This window comes from Podarcis tiliguerta (genome assembly GCF_965153285.1).
Source record: "Podarcis tiliguerta genome assembly, chromosome: Z".
NCBI classification, from domain to species: Eukaryota; Metazoa; Chordata; class Lepidosauria; order Squamata; family Lacertidae; genus Podarcis; species Podarcis tiliguerta.
Genome location: NC_139553.1, coordinates 42,440,395 through 42,461,208, shown reverse-complemented (window position 1 = coordinate 42,461,208; position 20,814 = coordinate 42,440,395). Strand labels below are relative to the sequence as shown.

The following is a 20,814-nucleotide window of genomic DNA, read 5'->3' as shown; positions in this document are numbered from 1 at the left end:
GGTTTGCAGCAATAACTTGAGAACAAATACAGATCAAGTAGCCTAAAGAAATCCTATCTCAACACAGGAGAATCTTGGTTATAAGAATATCTGATAAACTGTTGTAGGTTTCAACCATGTCTCTGAGCAGCCACACTGAGATCCCTACACCAAGTGTTTACTGTTCTTCTTGTTCCAAAGACAACAAAGTCTGTTGACTAGAACTCAGTCAGCAAGTATGCTCAGCTGGAAAATGGTAACCCTTGAGGTATTGGGAACCAGACTGGCCCAGAATGAACATGTGGCAAACATGGGGCAGTTTTCAATATGGCAGCTAGAATTTTCAATCAATGAACAGTGACTGGAACCACATTCCTGGCATGAATTCTGCTATTTGTGAAGTTTGGCAGGAGAGCTACAGGGACTTAGGAATTTTTTTTCCAGCCCAAGGGCCATATTCCCTTCCAAGCAATATCCTAAGGGCCACATACCAGTAGTAGGAGCTGCCAGAGGCAAAAGTAGGTAGAGCATTTGTACAATAGACTAGGTACTACACAAATTACTAGATCCTGCTGTCTTCTAACCTGTGTTGACCACACTGACAGATGAGTGGGGCTTAAAAACTGCTAGTCATCTGATGTCACCATGATGTCAGCTGAAGCATTTTCCTTTGCCTGTGTGCTTTGAAATCAAACCATATGGGCAAAGGCATCATTTCCTGTGGATTTTGCTGTAAGTACTGGTCAGCTGATTGATGCTTACTCACTTCTTTATCTGTCCCATAGAATGTCAGGGTAGGGCAGGAGTGTGGGACTTGGAAAAAACAGCCTCATAGGCAAAATTAGGAGGCCCTTCTAGGCATGATCTAGGTGTGCACTTGAAACATCTTTGAAGCCCTAAGAAACAGGAAATGTGATGCTGTGGGAAGCCCTGAGGGGAGAATGGTGTTAAGATCCCTTGAAGCGCAGGTGCTCTGCTCAGATGTAAACCTGGAGCTGCCTGCCGCTTTTTCTCTTTCCCTGGCTTTCAAGTAACGACAGAAAGTGAGCAGTACTCTTGAGTTGCTCACTGGAGGCCTCTCTCCAAGAAAGTAGTGATCATTCTTCCTTATTTCTTCGCCTGAGCAATTCTGCCTTTGTCACTTTCAAAAAGAAGTTGTCATGATCCCTTCATTACCATTTTTCTTAATGTGATAAGTGAACACTACAAGGAAGCGATTGCGTCTGAAAAGGGAGAATAGTCCTCAGAAGCAGTTCTACTGACTGTTGCTCTTTGAAAAGACGGGCTGGGGGATTTTGCTAAATGCGTTGTTCTGTCTCCTTTTGGCAGTGTGGAGTTGTCATTTTAGGGCATCTCTCTCTCTCTCTCTCTCTCTCTCTCTCTCTCTCTCTCTCTCTCTCTTGGAACATGAACATGAGTTATCCTTGTAAGAAAGAGAAAGAGATTGCTACATTACCAAGTCTAGCCTTTGTATCTCTCCAGCAAAGCGAGATCAACAACTCCATTTTGTAATTGCTGGAACTTGATAATAAATTGCATGTTGCACTGTGGGTAGGAGGGGGGGAAACAGTGTTCTTTGGCAGGTTTACTCCAGTTCCGCTTTGTATGATAACTGGTAATTGTCACTGCTTGACACTTGCAGGAGTTATGAATAACATTCACTGCTTAGGGCTAACTAGTGTAGTAATCATGGTTCTTCTGGGTGGTCTTTACATGGGCGTCTATCCAGCTTTTTCTGTGTGACCCCCTGATAAACTGTTGCTAATGAACAGCCTGCTAGTGTTTGATGACCAGCTGGAGGCAACAAAGGCAATGCATGCTGTAGTAATAATTAAGATCTGTTCTTTAAAAGAAAGGAAGGAAGAAAAAAAGTCAGGGTTCTCAAAGCTTTCCTGAATTTCTCTGCAACCGTATTTTGTGGCCTCTTGGCTTGCCCTGGCTGAAAAACGTGATACTTAAGAGAAGACAGTGAAGGGTTTTTACCTGTGTGACTTTAGTTTAGAACATAGAAGTCCCACTTGATCAGGGCAATGGCCCATGTAGTCCAGCATCTTGTTTTCACAGATGTCTAAGGGAAGCACACAAGCAGGACCTAAACACAACAACATTCTCCTGACTTTTGATTCCCAACAACTGGTATTCAGAGGAATGATGCATCTGACTGTGGAGGCATAGAATAGCCACCATGACTAGTAGCCACTGATAGCCTTAACCTCCATGAATCTGGGGAAGCCTCTTTTAAAGCCATCCACGTTGGTGGCCATCACACTCTCCTGTGGGAGGAATGAGATCCATAGCTTAACTATGAAGTAGTGCTTTATTTTGCCTGTCCTGTTCCAACATTTCATTTAACTTCCATGAGTTCTGGTCCTATGAGAGAGGGAGCAAACTTTTCTCTATCCGTTTCCTCCACTCTGTGCATACTTTTAAACACATTTATCACGTCTCTTATAGCTTGTCTTTTCTCTAAATTAAGAACCCCCCAAATGCTGTGACCTTTTCTCTTAGGTGAGTTTCTCCATCCCCTAGATATTTCTGAAGGTTGTAGCTTTTAGGGAGTAAGGACAAGGAGAACCTTGAGGATTCCCGCATCATTTGTATTTCATAACACCATTGAGAAATTGTGAGCTTGCTCTTGAACGCCCTGAACTGTCTCCTTTTGCCTGAGTATTCCTAGGCTAAAATCCCATAATCATTATCACCCACAATGCAGTGTGTGTTGCCATTGCCGGGAGGTAATATTAATGTGGGATGCAATCAGACCATTTTCACCATCATTATTATCATTTCAATTTATTAACCACCTTCCACCTTAAGGTCCCAAGGTGGGTTGCAACAATTAAAGCACAATATTTTAAAAAATATTTAAAACTTGTTTTTAGATAGGCCCTGAAGCATACATCTCAGGTTGTAAGAGCTAGGGTAAAGAAGTGCCTCTTCAGCATTTGCCAAAAGCTGTATAAATGAAGGTGCCAGATATACCTCTGTGTGAAGGGAGTTCCACAACTTAGGGGCTGCCTTTCCTTGTCCTTTCCTTGTCCACCACACCCTGAGCTACAGAGGTTGGTGGATCAACCAATGGAGCACTCTCTGCTAATCTTAGCCCCCAATTCGGTCTTGTGGGGAAGGAGGCGCTCTTTCAGATATTTGGGGCCTGAGTCATTTAGAGCTTTAAAAATAACATGAGCACCTTGAACTGGGCCTAGAAATGAACTGGCAACCTGTGCAGCTGTTTTAAAACAGGGGTTATATGAGATCTGGAGGGAGCCTCAGCCTCTAACTACTTCATTTTGAACCACCTGAAGTTTCTGAGTCATCTTCTGGGGTACAGTTGCTCCAGACATTCAACCTTCAGGGAGGAAAAGCCAATAAAGAAGGAATGACTTGAACTGATGCTCACAAAATTAGATTTATTTGCAAATATTTATTTGTTACATTTATATTCCTCCTTTCTTAGGAACATAAGGAACATGGGGAAGGGCCATGGCACAGTGGTACAGCATCTGATATGCATACAGAATGTCCCAGGTTCAGTCCTCAGCATCTTCAGGTAGGGCTGAGAGAGAACCCCATCTGAAGTCTTGGGGTCATACTCATTGGGGCTCTCTGGTCTCTCTCTGGTCAAAATATGCTGTAGAAATGCATACAAAAATACACAATTTAGGGGGAAATGCATTGAAAAGCTTACAAAAATGCATTTTATGGAAAGAATACATGTAAAATACATACTTTGAGTGGAAATGCACACAATTTAAATGTGAATTCATTGTGCATGATATTTTTTGTGTGTGTGTGTGTGCAGAAAACAGATCAAAGGAGACCTATAACAGAACACATATAAAGTGACACAGAACAGAAATAACCTGAGCCATCCACCCTTTCTCCGGGAAGAACTCCCTCAGCAGAGAATTTGTGGATATAGAACCCTTCGTGATGCTAGATTCAGTAGGATAAACATTTCATGGAGTGCATTTCATTTCAGAAGCACTGATTTCCAAAGCACCAAAAAGAAACTTCTCTGGTTTCTCTAAAGGACAAAACTAAACTGTCACAGTGCCTGTTTGTGGAATTATTCCTGAAACCATTTAGTTCTACTTTATGCACTAAGCCTCCAAACCACTGGAGTCCGTCACTAATCTGCATCTTTGCAAAAGGCCCAAGATGAGTCCAGCCAAAATCCTCAAGGATTTAAACACATCAATCCCAGCCAGTGGCACATTAGCACTCAATTTAGCACATAGGAGGATTCAGAGCCTGAATTCTCCATTTCCTTGGTTTAATTCTAACTTGCTTCGTATAAGCCATGAATGCATTTCATTAAAACGGGATACTAAATTATAAACTCAAGACCATTAGGTGGATGCACAGGGCTGTGTTGTGCTGAAGAGAGACTTTGCAATGGATTCTTCCATTTATTTTCCCTGTACAGAAGATCCTGCCAAATTTCTCCAACTTGCTTGCCACATAAATTGCAACCTGGCATACAACAGCTCTTTCTCCATACACTACAACATTTCCTTGCAAGGGAGTAGCTCCACCACCCCCTTGTTCATTTTGGTTGCCTCTTCCTCCTTTTTGGTTGCCTTCTTCTGAACCTTTCCCCACCCTACAATATCCTTTTTGAGGGGAGACAACCAGAACTGCACACAATAATTCCAAATGCAGTTGCACCGTAATTTGTATAATGGCATTGTGATATCAGTAGTTTTACAATGGCAATTGTTCTACATTTTTCATTTGCAATTATCTGCAGTCTTTTGAAAGGGCCCAGCATGCTTTGGGTTCTGAATGATCGCAGAATGGCATGAAAAACAACACATGGCTGTCAATTCCACAAGGTCTCAATAAGGATCTCCAGACAGGGGCAGAAAATGCAGAGTCAATGTTGGGAAGTGGACGCCTGCCGCTGATGTCCCAAACATTTGCGTCAACCTTGCTCCCATTTGTGCATCAATCTGTTTTGCAACTGTCAGCTAAGTTTTGTGTATGGAATTGGAATTGATTACACCGTGAAATGGAAACAGTCTGAACATACATGCATACATACATACATGCAAATAAATGCCTTTGGATATTTCCAGCCTTGTCTGACAATTGCAAATTGTAATTACATTCTCTTCTTGGAGCAAAGCCCAAGTGTTGGCTATTTTTAAGGGAAGCCTATGTGGTAGGGTATTTTTGTTTGTTTCTTAATTTGTTTGTACTTCTTGAGATGGATGGAACAAATTATCACATACCCCTTAAAAAACCACCCATGCAGAACAAGAAGTGGCAGGAGGGTTTTGTTTTGTTTTGTGGAAAGAACCTTGCCAGGGTTTTAAAATTTTCAGAGATAAAATTATATCTTACTTAGTATTAGTAGTTCTTTTAAAAAAAAAATAGCTTTCCTCCTCCTGTCCTTTGATGCAGCTTTACATATGTGTTGCTGCTCCATTGGTAAGCTGGAATTTTATGGGTTGCATCTCATGTTAGCCCAACTCAGAGTAGAGCCATTGAAAATAATGGGCATGGCTAATGGGTCTACTCTTGAGTATGATTTATGTTTGATACAACCCTGTGACTTTTGTCCAGCGCAATGCTAAGCAATTTGTTCCATTGGATTAACCCTTGCATAATGGAACTCCACACCCAAAATATCAGAGGTTTAAAGAGCAGCATAGGATGGTTTGCAAAAAGGCTTTCAAACAGCCCCATCCTGCACTCTGAAGCCCTGAGCCTTTAAAGTGTGCCATCCCCTGATGTCACTGTGATGTCAGGTGATTGGCATTTGGGAACCCCACTGTTAAATCTGGCCCTCCAGAGGTGAGGAGATAAACATCGAGGCCACCATCTAGGAAAGGCTCCTCCACTCAAATTGCATAATATACAAATAACACATCACAGATTTAAGGCAGCTCAGATTCAGCAAAGCACAATATTGGCAATTATGTCTTCAATTCTAATTTAACTGCTTCCCCCGAGACTGAGAAAAAGCCCTGACAGCTTTAGGGCAAACTCTTAACACCTGAGAAACTTGCAAGTGAGATATGAAGTCAAAGGCAATAACCCTACTCGTATTTTTATTCCCCAAAATTGCTTTTGTTCTATCCGAACATGGAAGTTCTATTTAGATACTATTGCCTACAGTGGCAGCTGGTGGGGCAGTGGGGCTGATGCTGGGCTGCTCTCCCAGTATCCTAATGCCATGCATCACTTCTGCTTACCAGGAGAGAGGGGAGAAGGCAGAAGGGAGCTCAGCATGGTGCAAGCACAGCATTGGGGCCAATCCAATGCTCCAAAAGCTGCACACACACCATGCAAGCTCCACTGCTACCTTGCCCCTCTCTCTTTCCATATGTGGTAGTGATGCATGGTGTTGGGAAGCCCCACCTTCACCAAACCACCCTGCCAGCAACTACTGATGGCCTCTCAGCTCACGATAGATCTACCCACTATCAATGTAGCCAGCCTCCTTTTAAGACAACCAATCATTTGAAAAGAGAGCAATTGATTCTAGTCCAAATTCCTTGGGCTCATTTACTGAAAGTTTCTTGGCGTTTCTTACTTGTAGACGGGACTTCCTCCTGCAGCAACCGCTTCACAAACCTGCCTTGCAGAATTACATGAGCCTCCTGCTAATTCTCTCCAGTCCTTCTGAGCACTGTAGGAACCATTAACCCTACAGCCTTGCAGACAAATTATGCTGCTGTTGCTTCTTTTTCCCTAGCTATTCATTAAGCATCTTCTGTATGTTATCCTTCTCAGTTCCTTACCTCAGGGCATGTACAGCTAGTTTAAAAGGATGGTTGGAAGGGGGGGGAGAAAAAGGAGGAGGAGACTTGGCTGGAGAAGTGTGCATGCCTAGCCCTTATAATAAAACACACCGTGTCAATTAAAACAATATTTAAATAATTTTTCCAGGAAGGAGTACGCTTTGATAAGCAGATATATCCTTAGGGCCAAAGCAACTCTGAAGCCAACAAAACCATACCCACTTAACTGTCATTTAATCCCTTTCTTTCAGTGCATAAACTCTGCACCCTTTCCAATAGCTAACATGACTCTGTAAGTCCAAACCACATGGAAGTAAACCCTGGTTTGATTTTCTGAACTTCCATTACACCCCACTTTAAAACATTTTTGTTACTTTTTCAAATCCTTCCAATCTTGGATGTTTAATTCTTTCCACAAATAAGTGAATGAAGAAACCTTGATTATTCCCTATCAGTGTTTCGGAAGTGTGTATCAGGTCCAGCTGTATTGCTAACTTAGAACAAGGGTGAGCTTCTGTGTTGGGAATAAGTATTTCACTGGAGAAAATGAGGATGAACATTGAATATTACTCTTCTTATCCAGTATGGTTGTTCTGAAATCATTACACTGAGGGGTGAAAATCTTGACACCCCATTCCCCACACAGAGCTACAATCCACTAAGTGATTTAACAGACAATCCCTCTTCACAGGGAACTCTGGGAATAGTAGCTCTAGGAGGGAAACAGGGGCCTCCTAACAACACTCAGAATCCTTAATAAACTTATTTTGGGGAAGCCATGACTATTTGAAGTGGTATCATTGTACTTTAAATATATTCTAAATGGTCAATGTCTTTCTGAATGCTCATTAAATCATAAGCAAAATAGAAGGCTGTAGCCAACAAAGTTCTACTCACCATAGATCCTTTGGAATTAATGAACTTAAGGTAGCCATGGCAATGAATTTCAGTGGTTCTGCTCTGAGTAGAACTTGCATTGGCTACAACCCAGAGAAAATAGATGGGGGTATAATGTGGACTACATTCTTCTGATTTTTCTTTGTTCTCTTGCTAGGAGATGACCCATTCCTGGCCTCCACCACTTACTGCTATACACACACCTGGAAAGGCTGAACAGAATAAGTTTCCCATTTCGGGCAAGGCACAGGTAGGTCAAGAGTGGACTTTGAAATGCAAATTGGGCATCAAGACCATAGGTTGGTTCAGCTAAATTCAATTACTGTTTTGGCTACACTGGCGTCAGTTCAGCCCTGAACGTATTCAACTTAATTATGCATATCAATAATGTTGTTGTGCGCCCCATAGAGACATCTTGGAAGGGCTGGCCAGCTACAGAAGAGGGGTGGGGGAAGTTTGAAGAATTGGAGGCCAGTTATCCTGGTGAAGTGTGTGACAGGCGATGTCCAGTCCCAGGAGGTGTTGTAGTTGTCTGGGAAGGTTGTTATGGACACTGAATCATATCCCAGGGACAAGCCCGATAGATTGCCAGAAGTGGTACTTTATCAAATCCTGGAATAGCTCAGTCAGTAGAGCATGAGACTATTAATCTCAGGCTCATGGGTTCAATCCCATGTTGGGTAAATGCTTCCTAGATTGCAGGGTGTGGGATTAGATGACCCTTGTGGTCCCAACTCTACAGTTTTATGATTCTTTGATTCTATACCTGCCCAGAAGCTGCTTAACACTCTTATCTTGCTTCCTTGACCAAAGATGGCTCAAACTTCAAGTTGGCAATGTCTCTGCTCCATCACCTAGGACATTATTATTATTGTTATTTGTTATTTGCTTTATCTTGCCCAGGGCAACCAAAAGCAACTTATAACCAACCAGCCAACAAGAAACCCCACATAGATACATTAAAACAAAGGGGGAAAGGAAATACATCCTACCCACTTATGAAAGGTCATAGATAGTTAAAGGCCAAGGGCCTGGTTATGGAAGAAAGTTTTTGCCTGGCAACTAAAGATATATAATGATGGTGCCAGGCAAGCCCACCTGGGGAGAACATTCCACAACCAGGGAGCTGAACTGTAGAAAATCCCCATCGTTGTATTGCCACTCCTCCTTCCATGGAGGAGGCTTACAAAGATGGACCTCTGATGGTGATATCAGAGCCTTGGTTGGTTCATATGTCAACGCTGGCTGAAACAAGTGGCTCAGGCATAGCCCTGTAGAAAGATTGCCTGTTCACTTGCCCAGTCCCCAAAAAACCCCTTAATTTATCATGATCCAACTCATAGGCATAGATGCACATAGCTACCTGATGGTAATAGAGGTGTCCTAGTAACTCTCAGCACCCTCATGAAACTACAGTTCCATTGATTCTTAGGGGAAGCCATGCTATAACTTTAAACGCATAGTGCAGAAAGGGCCCTAATTGGCTACAATTCAATAGTTTTCTCTGAGTGTACAAATGAACAAATGTTTCTCTCTGGTGTCATTGTTGTTGCAAGAACTACATACTGTAAGGGGCTTCCTTTGTTTATTAAGGTCACTTTGGTGCCTTAGTCTAAGGAGAAAATACAGGTTTTCCTTCATAAGTTCTTAACTAATGTTGACATTTTGTGTGCTTTTGTTGTAGGATCCACAGCATCTGACCTCAGGATGTGGAGTTCAAAGTAGGTTTTCCCTGATATTATTTGAAACTATCAGTTATCATTTTCTGCCCACTATACAGTATCATTAAGACAACAGGTTTAAAATTAATCAGTGCGCTGCTGAAATAGATGTTGTTTATTCACACTGTTGTGTTAATGTGTTGTGGACCAGTTTTGATGTCACTTAAGCCTTTCTTGAGAGTGCTGTTAAATTCAGTGCAATTATATGGATGTGATTTCTTTCTTTTCAGAATGGGGAGAGCCGGCTGGCAAAGTTGCAACCAAATCAGTGCCACAGAAATCGTAAGTAATTTCCCTCTCCTTCCTCCTTGAAAAGTTTTCAATATGCCTGAGTGATGATGCTGTGTTTTCCTGCCGTGATGTAGTGCAATGCAGCCTTTCCCAACATGGTGCCCTCCACATAGTGCTGGGCTATAACTCTCATAATCCCTGACCGGTTTGTCATGCCACTTGAAGCCAATGGGGTTGTAGTCCAGCGATATCTAGGCTGCGTTCAAGATCATTCATAAACTATGGTCAGAATCCAGACTTAATAATGCTTAGTGTAGGTCCATGAAATTGTTGGGCATGTTAATGGGTCTACTCCAAGCATGACCGTATCTGAGTCTACCCCAATGTGCAGGGGAACACTAGCACGCTATAGGAAATTAATTATTTTTAAAGAAGAAGAAGTGCTCATCTATTGGAGAAGCTGCCTGCAGTTTCCCTATGCAGTATTATCCTCTAGCTTTCCCTCCTTCTGGTTAGCCTCTGTGGAAAGGAAAGAAAGGTGTTTCTGTCTCATTTCTGCACTGGGTGAGTTTGGAGCATCCAATCATTCCCAATGGAGAGAAAAGCCTTTGAAAGAGGCTGCCCTCCAATCAAAAGGCATGCCTGGAACAGTGACTCATAGAAAACCCCAGAAAATGGATTTCTGTGGCAGGGGGTAAATCTTACCCTTACAGAATCAAAACGTTCTTCACTGAAAAAATGAGAGGGAAGGGTATGCATAAATGCTTGTGGGAAGGCAGGATATATATGTATAATTTGTCTTGTATATGTGTGTATTCTAATGCTTTGTGTATGTAAGGCACTTTATCCACAAAGTTTCATTCCACATTTGTTGTTCCACTGTCTATATTAGTTCTGAAAACTGTTACTAATACTTCATCTCAAATACGCCCAGAACACACCATAGTTTGTGTGAAAGTTCAGCAGAGTATATGTATGTTGACCTCTTTCACCCAATAACTAAGCAGGAAGTGTTGGTTTTCTTCCTTCTAGTTTCTCTGTCTGCCCCCACCACATTTTAAGAAGTGGTTGGAGAGGTATTATTGAAGTGTAAGAACAATATACCAGTGCTGTCTATGTGGAAGGGGCTTTATTGCTTACCAGATTCATGTAATCTAGGGGCAAAGGCCAGCCCAAGCTGGGAAGGTTCAACAATAGCTGGTGAAGGGATCTACTGGCAGGACCTGCTGGCAACCACTGGGAAGGGTTTGAAGGAAGTAGTGAATTTCCATCCTTACCAGAATCTGAGGGGAGACAGAGGTGCAGAAAAGGAGCCTTAGTTCACACAATGCCAAGTGCATGTTTGCTAACTGACAAGCCACCATCTTCCCATGTGTGCAGGCATCCAATGGCAGCTAGACACTTAGGGAACAGTGTAACTGCAGTATCTCCAGTGCAAGTCACCTCCTGAGCTGCTCCTTCAGGAGGCAGTGATAGCCACAAACTTGACACATAATGCATCTCAATACTGTGAGAGCAGGACGCTGGACTAGATGGGCCACTGGCCTAATCCAGCAGGCTCGTCCTGTGATCTTAATCTACAAACCTTTTCAAGCCAGAATGGCTGCATAAATACATGCAAAGGTACAAAAGTCTTGCTGAGAGGAGCAGTGTAGTGCCAGAGAACATTGGCCATGACAGGATGTGGAGGCTTAGCTAACCCTGAATAGCTCAGTGGGCAGAGCATGAGACTCTTAGTCACAGAGTTGTGAGTTCTAGCCCCATGTTGGGCTAAATATTCCTGCATTGCAAGGGGTTGGATTGGTTGACCCTCATGGTCTCTTACAATTCTATTAATATTAGCTAAGAGGCCAGGTTCCCTTGGCAGGCAGAAGGGATGAAGCAGGTCCTCCTCTTCATTTCGAAGGCTTTCGAAGCATTCTGCCAGCTGGGATTGCCTAGGGGGCCAGCATTTTGCCTCCCTCCCTCCGGCAGTTGTCTGTTAGTTTCTATTTAGTGAGAAAAAACACAAACCTCATTGTACTTGAGAATTCTCCAGCTTGTCAGCAAGGGAAAGCAGAAGCCTGGACTTGCAACGTCAATCATTTCTAGCTTCTGGCATTAGGAAGTTTAGGGACTCTGAGCATTGAGCATATATGCTCAGGCCATCTTTGTTAATACCTTTTGATAGGGAAGTAGCAAAACCACTCTTGTCATTTTATTTTTAGCTGTTTTGCAAAACAGTGTTGACTTTCTGGTGGGGGAGGGAATTGTGTGTGTCACAGGTGGGAATGCTAGGAAGTTGCTCAGCCGGCGGCGAACGACAAGGTGCTCTCTACTTCCTGCTTTTTTCTGCAAAATGGTGTTAGCACATTAGCAGAATGTCCGTTGTGTTGTTGAGAACACAATATGGCTGCATAGCTATGGCATTTTAAATCTAGAATCGACAAAAGCTGAGTCTTTGTTCTTCTTTTTTCTGTGTTGTCCCCACAAAAATGGGAAACACTGCATGTTTTGTATGCCCCCAGTAAGCTCTTATTGAGAAACTGGATTAATTCAGAAAACATAATCAGTTTGCAGCCTGATTCTGTGTTACCCTGCAATGTGTTCATTTGAAAAACAGGTTTAGGTGGTCCCAGCTATATCATAATGTAAAAAGGTAAAGGACCCCTGACAATTAAGTCCTGTCGCAGACGACTCTGGGGTTGCAGCGTTCATCTCACTTTACTGGCCGAGGGAGCTGACATATGACCACAGACAGCTTCCGGGTCATGTGGCCAGCATGACTAAGCTGCTTCTGGCAAATCAGAGCAGGGCACAGAAACGCCATGTACCTTCCCGCCGGAGCGGTACCTATTTATCTACTTGCACTTTGACATGCTTTCGAGCTGCTAGGTTGGCAGGTGTAGGGACTGAACAATGGGAGCTCACCCCGTCGCAGGGATTCAAACCGCCAACCTTCTGATCAGCAAACCCTAGGCTCTGTGGTTTAGACCACAGCGCCACCGGTTGTGCATAATGTGCATAATGTAGGTGGGCGTATTCCAATATTTCAATCACTACTTCCTTCTTCCTTCACCTGGGGCATGTGCAGGGAGAAAAAGGCATGGATAACCTAATCAAGGGGTTTGCAAGTAACCACACCTAACCTTGTGTAGATTGAAAGCAGTATGGTGAGGATGAGCATGGACAAGTCCAGATTGAGAAACAACTGCGTTTTTGTGCTTCAGGCAGGTTAGCATGTATGCAGCCTATTTCAAAGTTACATCAGTGTGCCATTTCTACAATAACATAGTTGACATCTTTGCTTTTAAAAAGTGGTTTTGCTCCTTTAAACAGATAGACTGGAATTGTGCGCTGGAAAAAAATATTTTAGTTGAGTTTATCACAAAAAGTGTTTCCGTAGTTTATAACAAGCAGTAGTAGATATGTCAATCATGGTGTATATGGTTATATGCCTGCTTTCAGGATGAGGAGGAGAGTGCATTTCTAGGCTCAGTGGTATATAGTGCATTTAATGGGACCAAAGCTCTCTCTACAGGAAGCCAAATATAAAACCAGAGACACGGAGAGTACGTTTTATGAGCCTCTCTTATTGTTTTGCTGCTTGATCTAAGGTTCCAGCGCTATCAATCAGAATCCTGTGAGGAATGATCTGCCATCTCAGGGAAGGTGATGGATTTTACACGTGACAGATCAAAGCTGAAATAAAAAAGTTACTTTTATTTTTACTTTCCAAAGGAAGATCTGCAAAACCTTTGCTGTTGCTTCCTGCCCCTAGGTCCTATGGATATATAGTTGAGCCAGTTTTGAAGAAGCGGGGAGGGGTGTTTATAGAAGATGTGATAAACCTTTGAATCTCCAGATTTTTCTGAACTTCAGGTACCATCATCCCTGGTCTTTGGTTATGCTTTCTAGGGCTGATGGGAGTTGTAGCTCAATAATAGCTGAAGGACCAAAGTTCCCCAACACCTGGTTTACGATGTCTTATGGAGGCCATCTTAGGTGACCTGAACATTCCCCCTCCCCCAGTTTGTGTCTGTTTCACATATGTGACCCCATTTGATCACATTTCAGCTTTAATCTGGAGGGGGGGTGCTTGCGTGAGCACGCACACACACACACACACACACACATATTTAAATGTATAATTTATTTCAATGTTTGCATTTATCCTAAAATGTGGAACATCCTACATATTTGGTGACTCTTACTACCTGGAGCAGAGTAATGGTTTGGAAAACCTGTGGCCCTTCAGATATTGTTGGACTCCAAGTCCCATCAGCTCTAGCCAGCATGGCCAATGTCCAGGGATGATAGGAGATGCAGCTACCTTTTGAGGGCCATAGGTCCCTCAACCCTAATGCAGGGAATAGGTACAAAGAAATTGTACCAAAGCTTTCAAAGAAAAAGGGGTGTGTCGGGAGTTTTAGAGAATGAAAAGAAGTGCCATCATGGATGCATTTGGGGAGGGGCAGTTCTAAATGTACATAAAAAGACAAGGAAAGCTTTCTGGACCAGGCCATTGGCCCACGTAGTCCAGCATTCTGCTCTGACAGAAGCCAGCCAGATGTCTATGGGAAGCTCGCAAGCAGGACCTGAGTGGAAGAGCACTGTCCTTTCCTGCAGTTTCCAGGAACTGGTGAAATGGTGGTTTGAAAGAATTGGCCAGGTTGTTTGAAATAATAAGAGATGGATTTGGTGTGCATCCTCAAACATTGCCTTTCCAAGTCTTTAATCATTCTCAGTAGCTTCCCTAGCCCATGAGCCAGGACCTTTTAACAGTGTGTTAATAGAGTGAGTTCTAAATGTTATTTGATGACAAGGATCCTTTTTATGACTCTTCACTTCCTCATTTTACTTCTGACTGGCTTTTAAGGGAAGTCCTCAAGAATGCTCAGTAATATGACAAACAGAACATGATGTCCTTCATTTAAAATGGGCCCTGGGTGGATTCCAAGTGGATCCAGGCCAGCAGCTCACAACCAGAAAAGCACTAGTGATTTTGAGGACAGCACAGCCTCAGTGACAATTTCAAGATACATATTTAAGGCCCTCATGTGTCCTTACAATCCTGGGTATGTTAAAGGAAAAACCAACCACCAGATTGCAAGCAGATGGTTCTCGCTGGGTTCACCGGTTCCTTTTTAAAACAGGCTCACACATTATACTTTAATGGCATGACAACATCCCATGATTCATCTGCATGTCCAAAGATCAGCAGAAGTGTATTGTGAGACTGGCAGTTTCACAGAATCAAGGCAGAAGCCCAAGTAAAGGAAGAAAGTGCTCCTAAGTTCCAAAATAATATTGAGCAAAGGCTTCAGATGGGTACAAAATCATGGCAATCTTTGACTGGGGCAAATGCATATCATTATGTGGTTGGGTACGTGTTGGTGATGACATTAATGACAGCATTGTAGCTCAATACAAACAGGTGCAGACAGCATTGTAGCTCAATACAAACAGGAAAAGAAAATAAATTTGCAAGCAAATGTCATATTAATGTTTATATACTCTTGAGCCACATGTCTGCGAAGATTTGTTTTTAAAGCCCTCTTAGGATTATAAATGAATATGTCAAGATAGCCATGGTTTATCATGACATGAATGAGCCACAGTGAGCTTTGGGCCAGCATGCTCGCCCTTTCCCCTCCTCTTCCAGCAAAGTTGCAAGGAGGAGATTGAAATCCTTTGCTTCCATTTTTAATTACCTGCAGCTTGTCATTTCATACGTATCCAACAACTATGGTTAATCTTAGCAATAGTTTGTTTGAAGCCAGCCAGTTTCAAACCATGGGATATGAATCAGATGGCTTTTTTCAGTAATCTGGAGTTAAGATTAACCACAGTTTACGGTAACATGCCGTACAAAAAATGGAAGTGATTAGCTACCTACTGCTCATTCTGGGACACTCTGTTAAAATGGATAGTAGAAAGCACTTAAATGCTTTAGTGAACTCCTAAACTATTGAGCAAACTTGCTTAATGTTTAGCACCTTCATTTGCCTTGTACAGTGGTACCTCAGGTTACAGATGCTTCAGGTTACAGATGCTTCAGGTTACAGATGCTTCAGGTTACAGACTCCGCTAACCCAGAAATAGTACCTTGGGTTAAGAACTTTGCTTCAGGATGAGAACGGAAATCGGACGGCGGCAGCGGGAGGCCCCATTAGCTAAAGTGGTACCTCAGGTTAAGAACAGTTTCAGCTTAAGAACAGACCTCCAGAACGAGTTAAGTTCTTAACCCAAGGTACCACTGTATGTGCATGGAATGTTTCTTGGGGGGATTATATGGCAATTGGTATAAGCATTTTCAGTGGGACGCGGGTGGCGCTGTGGGTAAAACCTCAGCGCCTAGGACTTGCCGATCGCATGGTCGGCGGTTCGAATCCCCGTGGCGGAGTGCGCTCCCGTCGTTCGGTCCCAGCGCCTGCCAACCTAGCAGTTTGAAAGCACCCCCGGGTGCAAGTAGATAAATAGGGACCGCTTACTAGCGGGAAGGTAAACGGCGTTTCCGTGTGCTGCGCTGGCTCTCCAGATGCAGCTTGTCATGCTGGCCACGTGACCCAGAAGTGTCTGCGGACAGCGCTGGCTCTCAGCCTATAGAGTGAGATGAGCGCACAACCCTAGAGTCTGGCAAGACTGGCCCGTACGGGCAGGGGTACCTTTACCTTTACCTTTATAAGCATTTTCAGAAACTGAAAAACAAAGTTTTTTAAAAATGTAAGTGGAAGTTTTCATTCTTTTCTTTGTGGCCACAGTGGGGGAGAAGAGGAACATTGAGAGTGCGCATGCCTGAGATTCACTGTGGCTTGCTCTCATCATGGTAAACCATGGGTTATTGTGAGGTCAGAACCAGTTAATACTATATATTGAAATGTGTAAAGGTCATTTGCATACTGAATCTTAGCAGCGTCTTAGTCTCATCTTACATCAACAGATTTATGTCTTGAACGAAACTCAGCTGCGTCAACACTTTAACAAACCCCAATCAAACCCCATATGGTGTCTACACATATGGATAAGTCTTATAACCAAAATCTAACATCAGACGGCAGACTGCCTAAAACTTTTTTTGAAATGACTGACAATCTGGATTTGATTGATATATGGAGGACAAAGAACCCCCTAGGTAAAGAAGGAACTTTCTTCTCTGAGGCCCACCTGTCCTGGTCAAGGATCGACCAAATCTGGACCTCCAGGGGGCTGGCACCCAAGACTAAAAAGGTGGAAATCTGCCCAAAAACATGCTCCGACCACAACGCTCTGAAATTAGATCTCAGACTTACTCAAACCGGTTCCTTCAGATGGAGAATGAATGACACTCTTTTAAGAGATCAAGAGATTGTGAAAAAGGCCCAAAAAACATTAAAGGACTATTTTGAGATAAATTTGAATACTACAGTAGAAAAAAGAACGATCTGGGACGCAAGCAAAGCTGTCATGAGGGGGTTTCTGATACAACAGAATACAATTAAGAAGAAGCTCTGGAATGGAAAGAAAGATAAAATACTGGAGAAAATACATCAAGGAGAGAAAAAATTGAGAACTAAACCAAAGTCAAAGGATCTGTTGAGAGAAATTAAATTCCATCAAGCAGAATATTCAAAATTGATTAATCAGGAGATTGAATGGAAAATAAAACAGATGAAGCAAAGATCCTTTGAATCAGCAAATAAATGTGGAAAGCTGCTAGCTTGGCAGCTGAAAAAAAGACAAAAGTTGAATACAGTTACAAATCTAGAGATTGAAGGAAGAACGGTGCAGAAACCAGAGGAAATTAGGAAGTGCTTCCACAGATATTTTAAAGAACTTTATGTACAGGGGCCTCAGAAAGAATCAGAGATAGATCATTTTTTAAAGACAAATGGACTATCAAAAATAACTCAAGATAAAAGATCAATCTTGAACTCTACAATAACCACCCAGGAAATTGAAAGTGCCATTCAGAACATGCAACTAGGCAAATCTCCAGGCCCGGATGGGCTTACCTCCAAATACTACAAGACTTTGAAAGACTATTTAACACAACCCTTGTTGGAGGTATGCAACCAGATCATGGATGGGAAGAGGGCACCAGAAACGTGGAAAGAAGCGTTCATCACATTGATACCTAAGATAGAATCTGAAAAGACTCAACTCAAGAACTACCGCCCCATCTCACTCCTGAATGTGGATTATAAAATATTTGCAGACATTTTGGCAAGTAGACTTAAAAAAGTTTTAATTGAAGTAATTCACAAAGACCAAGCAGGCTTTCTCCCTGGTAGACATTTATATGAGAATACCAGAAACATCATCGATATTTTGGAACTTTTACAAACTAACAGGAACACAAGGGCGGTGTTAATTTTTGTTGATGCGGAGAAAGCATTTGACAATATATCTTGGATGTTCATGAAGAAAAACTTGGAAGGGATGGGAGTGGGGCGGGGGTTTGAAAATGGGTTACGAGCAATTTATTCAGAGCAAAAGGCCAAATTAATAGTGAACAATGTGGTGACGGAGGAGTTCAAAATTGAAAAAGGGACACGACAAGGGTGCCCTCTATCCCCTCTTTTATTCATTTCAGTCCTGGAGGTGCTATTGAACATGATAAGGGAGGACCGGCTGGTACAAGGGATAGAGGTCGGAGTGAAACAATATAAACTTAAAGCTTTTGCAGATGACCTAGTTTTGACATTGCAGGAGCCAGAATCCAGTACAAAAAGAGTTCTTGAACTTATATCTGAGTTTGGTCAGGTGGCGGGGTTTAAGTTGAACAAACAAAAAACCAAGGTTTTGACCAAGAATTTGACACTTACAGAAACAGAGGGGTTTCAGAGAGAAACAGAATTAAATGTGGTAAAGAAAGTGAAATACCTAGGGATCTATTTGTCTTCCAAAAATTTGAATTTATTTAAGGACAATTATGAAAAATGCTGGTTGGAAGTAAAGAAGGATTTAGAAATTTGGTCAAGATTGAAACTTTCCTTGTTGGGAAGGATTGCAGCAATTAAAATGAATGTATTGCCGAAAATGTTATTCTTGTTTCAAACCCTACAGATCGTGGACAGAGAGGAATGTTTTGGAAAATGGCAGAAGGATATATCTAAGTTTGTCTGGCAGGGCAAAAAGCCCCGAATAAAGTATAAAATATTAACTGATTCAAAAGAAAGAGGGGGGTTTGCCCTGCCGGATTTGAGGTTGTACTATGAAGCTGCAGCCTTCTGCTGGCTGAAAGATTGGTTTTTGCTAGAAAACACCGACGTCCTAGATCTGGAAGGTTTTGATAATGCATTTGGTTGGCATGCATATCTATGGTATGACAAGGTTAAAGTTCACAAATTGTTTAAAAGCCATATTGTCAGAAAAGCGATTTTTGCAGTCTGGATGAAATATAAAGACTTATTAGAGAGTAAAACACCGAGGTGGCTATCACCGGTGGAGGCCAAAGCTCGAAAAAGACCCAATATGGAGGCCTATTGGCCGAAATATTGGGAATTAATTGAAAAAATTGGAGACGGTTGGAAGTTGCAGAGCCAGGACAAATTAAAAAACAAGGTGCGAGATTGGTTACATTATGCTCAAATTCAAGAGGTTTTTAAAATGGATAAAAAGGTTGGTTTCCAGGAGGGGAAATCGAAACTAGAGACAGAATTGTTAGAACCAAAGACCAAGATTTTATCTAGAATGTATAACTTGCTGCTTATGTGGAACACACAGGATGAGACAGTTAAATCTGCTATGATAAAATGGGCACAGGATGTTGGACATAATATTATGTTTGAAGACTGGGAAAGGTTATGGAACACCGGAATGAAATTCACGGCATCTAGTGCCTTGAAGGAAAACATTATGAAAATGATATACCGGTGGTACATGACCCCAGTCAGGCTAGCCAAGATGCATCACCTGTCTGACAACAAATGTTGGAAGTGTAAGGAAGCAGAGGGGACTTTCTTCCATCTCTGGTGGACCTGCCCAAAAGTGAAGGCCTTCTGGGAAATGATTTATAATGAATTGAAAAAGGTATTTAGGTATACCTTTCCTAAGAAACCAGAGGCCTTCCTGTTGGGCATGGTGGACCAGAAAATGTCAAAGAAAGATAGAACTTTGTTTATGTACGCTAGCACAGCAGCAAGAATACTCATTGCAAAGAGTTGGAAGACACAAGATTTGCCCACGCTGGAGGACTGGCAGACGCAGTTGATGGACTACATGGAGATAGCTGAACTGACCGGCAGAATCCGAGATTTGGATAAAGAAACAATTGAGGAGGACTGGGGAAAATTTAAAGATTATCTGAAAAAATATTATAAGCTGTATGAATCCTAAGAAAGTGCATGATTAGGAAACGTTAAGCTTCTGCGAATATGATTAAGTAAATGGTAAAATTAGTGACAAAAGAGAAAAGGAGACAATTTAAATTGAATATGTTATGTTTATTTTAAAGGTATTGAAATTGAGATATAATATATTGTATTTGGATACATAACATTCGAAAGTTACAACAAGGTATGAAATAAGGTAACAAAATGCTGACATTGTTAATGCAAAGAACGCAGAATCGGAAGGGGTGGGGAAGTCCAAGTTTTATTTTGTTTTTGTTGTTAAAAAAGAGAAAATTTGTTTCTTGTAACTACTTTATTTGTTTATAAACCTATAAAATTATGGAAAGAAACGCAATAAAAAAATTTATAAAAAAAAAAAACAAACCCCAATCAAAACAGTGTCTTTAAAGAGCTCAAAACAATGAAAAATAAGCAAGGGGCCATTACTGAGCTAGAAGTTATATTATTACAAGATTGGCGCTTTCAGTGATAATTGCCACTAGATTCCTAACCCCAAAGACTATGAGTATACTTCTTGGAAGTCTGTTTGAAAAAGGAAACACACTTCATGATATCTAGCTACTCTTGAAGAGTGTTTCATCTTATCTTTTTGGAACTTCTCTGCCACATCAAAAGGAGCCACCTGGGAGCACAGAAAACAAAACACACACAAAAACTGGCAATGTCTTCATGCTATGAATTAAAGGTAATTCATTCTTTGAAATGAACCAGCAGGAACCCCTTATGAAGAGCAATCAGGCATCAAGAGGGTTTTCACAGCAAGCTTTTCATATTGGGTAATGTGACAATAGTCAATATTGCTCTTCAGAACATTCAAATCAAAATGCAGTTGTGTTCTCTCGAAGTTGACAAGGAACATTAAACAACGCAGTCTTGTCAGTGGTGGCATTTGAATTCCTCTCCAACTCCCCCAAGTTT

At 41.9% G+C, this 20,814-nt stretch overlaps 1 protein-coding gene across 13 annotated transcripts in view; it reads left to right on the top strand.

Annotated features, from left to right (window-relative positions):
• Positions 1-20,814, top strand: part of AFF2 (ALF transcription elongation factor 2) — a 382,241-nt gene that overhangs the window by 224,701 nt on the left and 136,726 nt on the right. For 9 of the 13 annotated variants that reach the window (XM_083422405.1, XM_083422400.1, XM_083422409.1 and 6 more), the window contains exons 5-8: positions 3,437-3,529; positions 7,786-7,878; positions 9,313-9,349; positions 9,580-9,631. In XM_083422405.1, coding sequence (XP_083278531.1) covers positions 3,437-3,529; positions 7,786-7,878; positions 9,313-9,349; positions 9,580-9,631 — 275 coding nt within the window. The remainder of the gene's footprint in view (positions 1-3,436; positions 3,530-7,785; positions 7,879-9,312; positions 9,350-9,579; positions 9,632-20,814) is intronic. The other 4 variants (XM_083422401.1, XM_083422406.1, XM_083422407.1 and 1 more) reach the window with 1 other exon arrangement.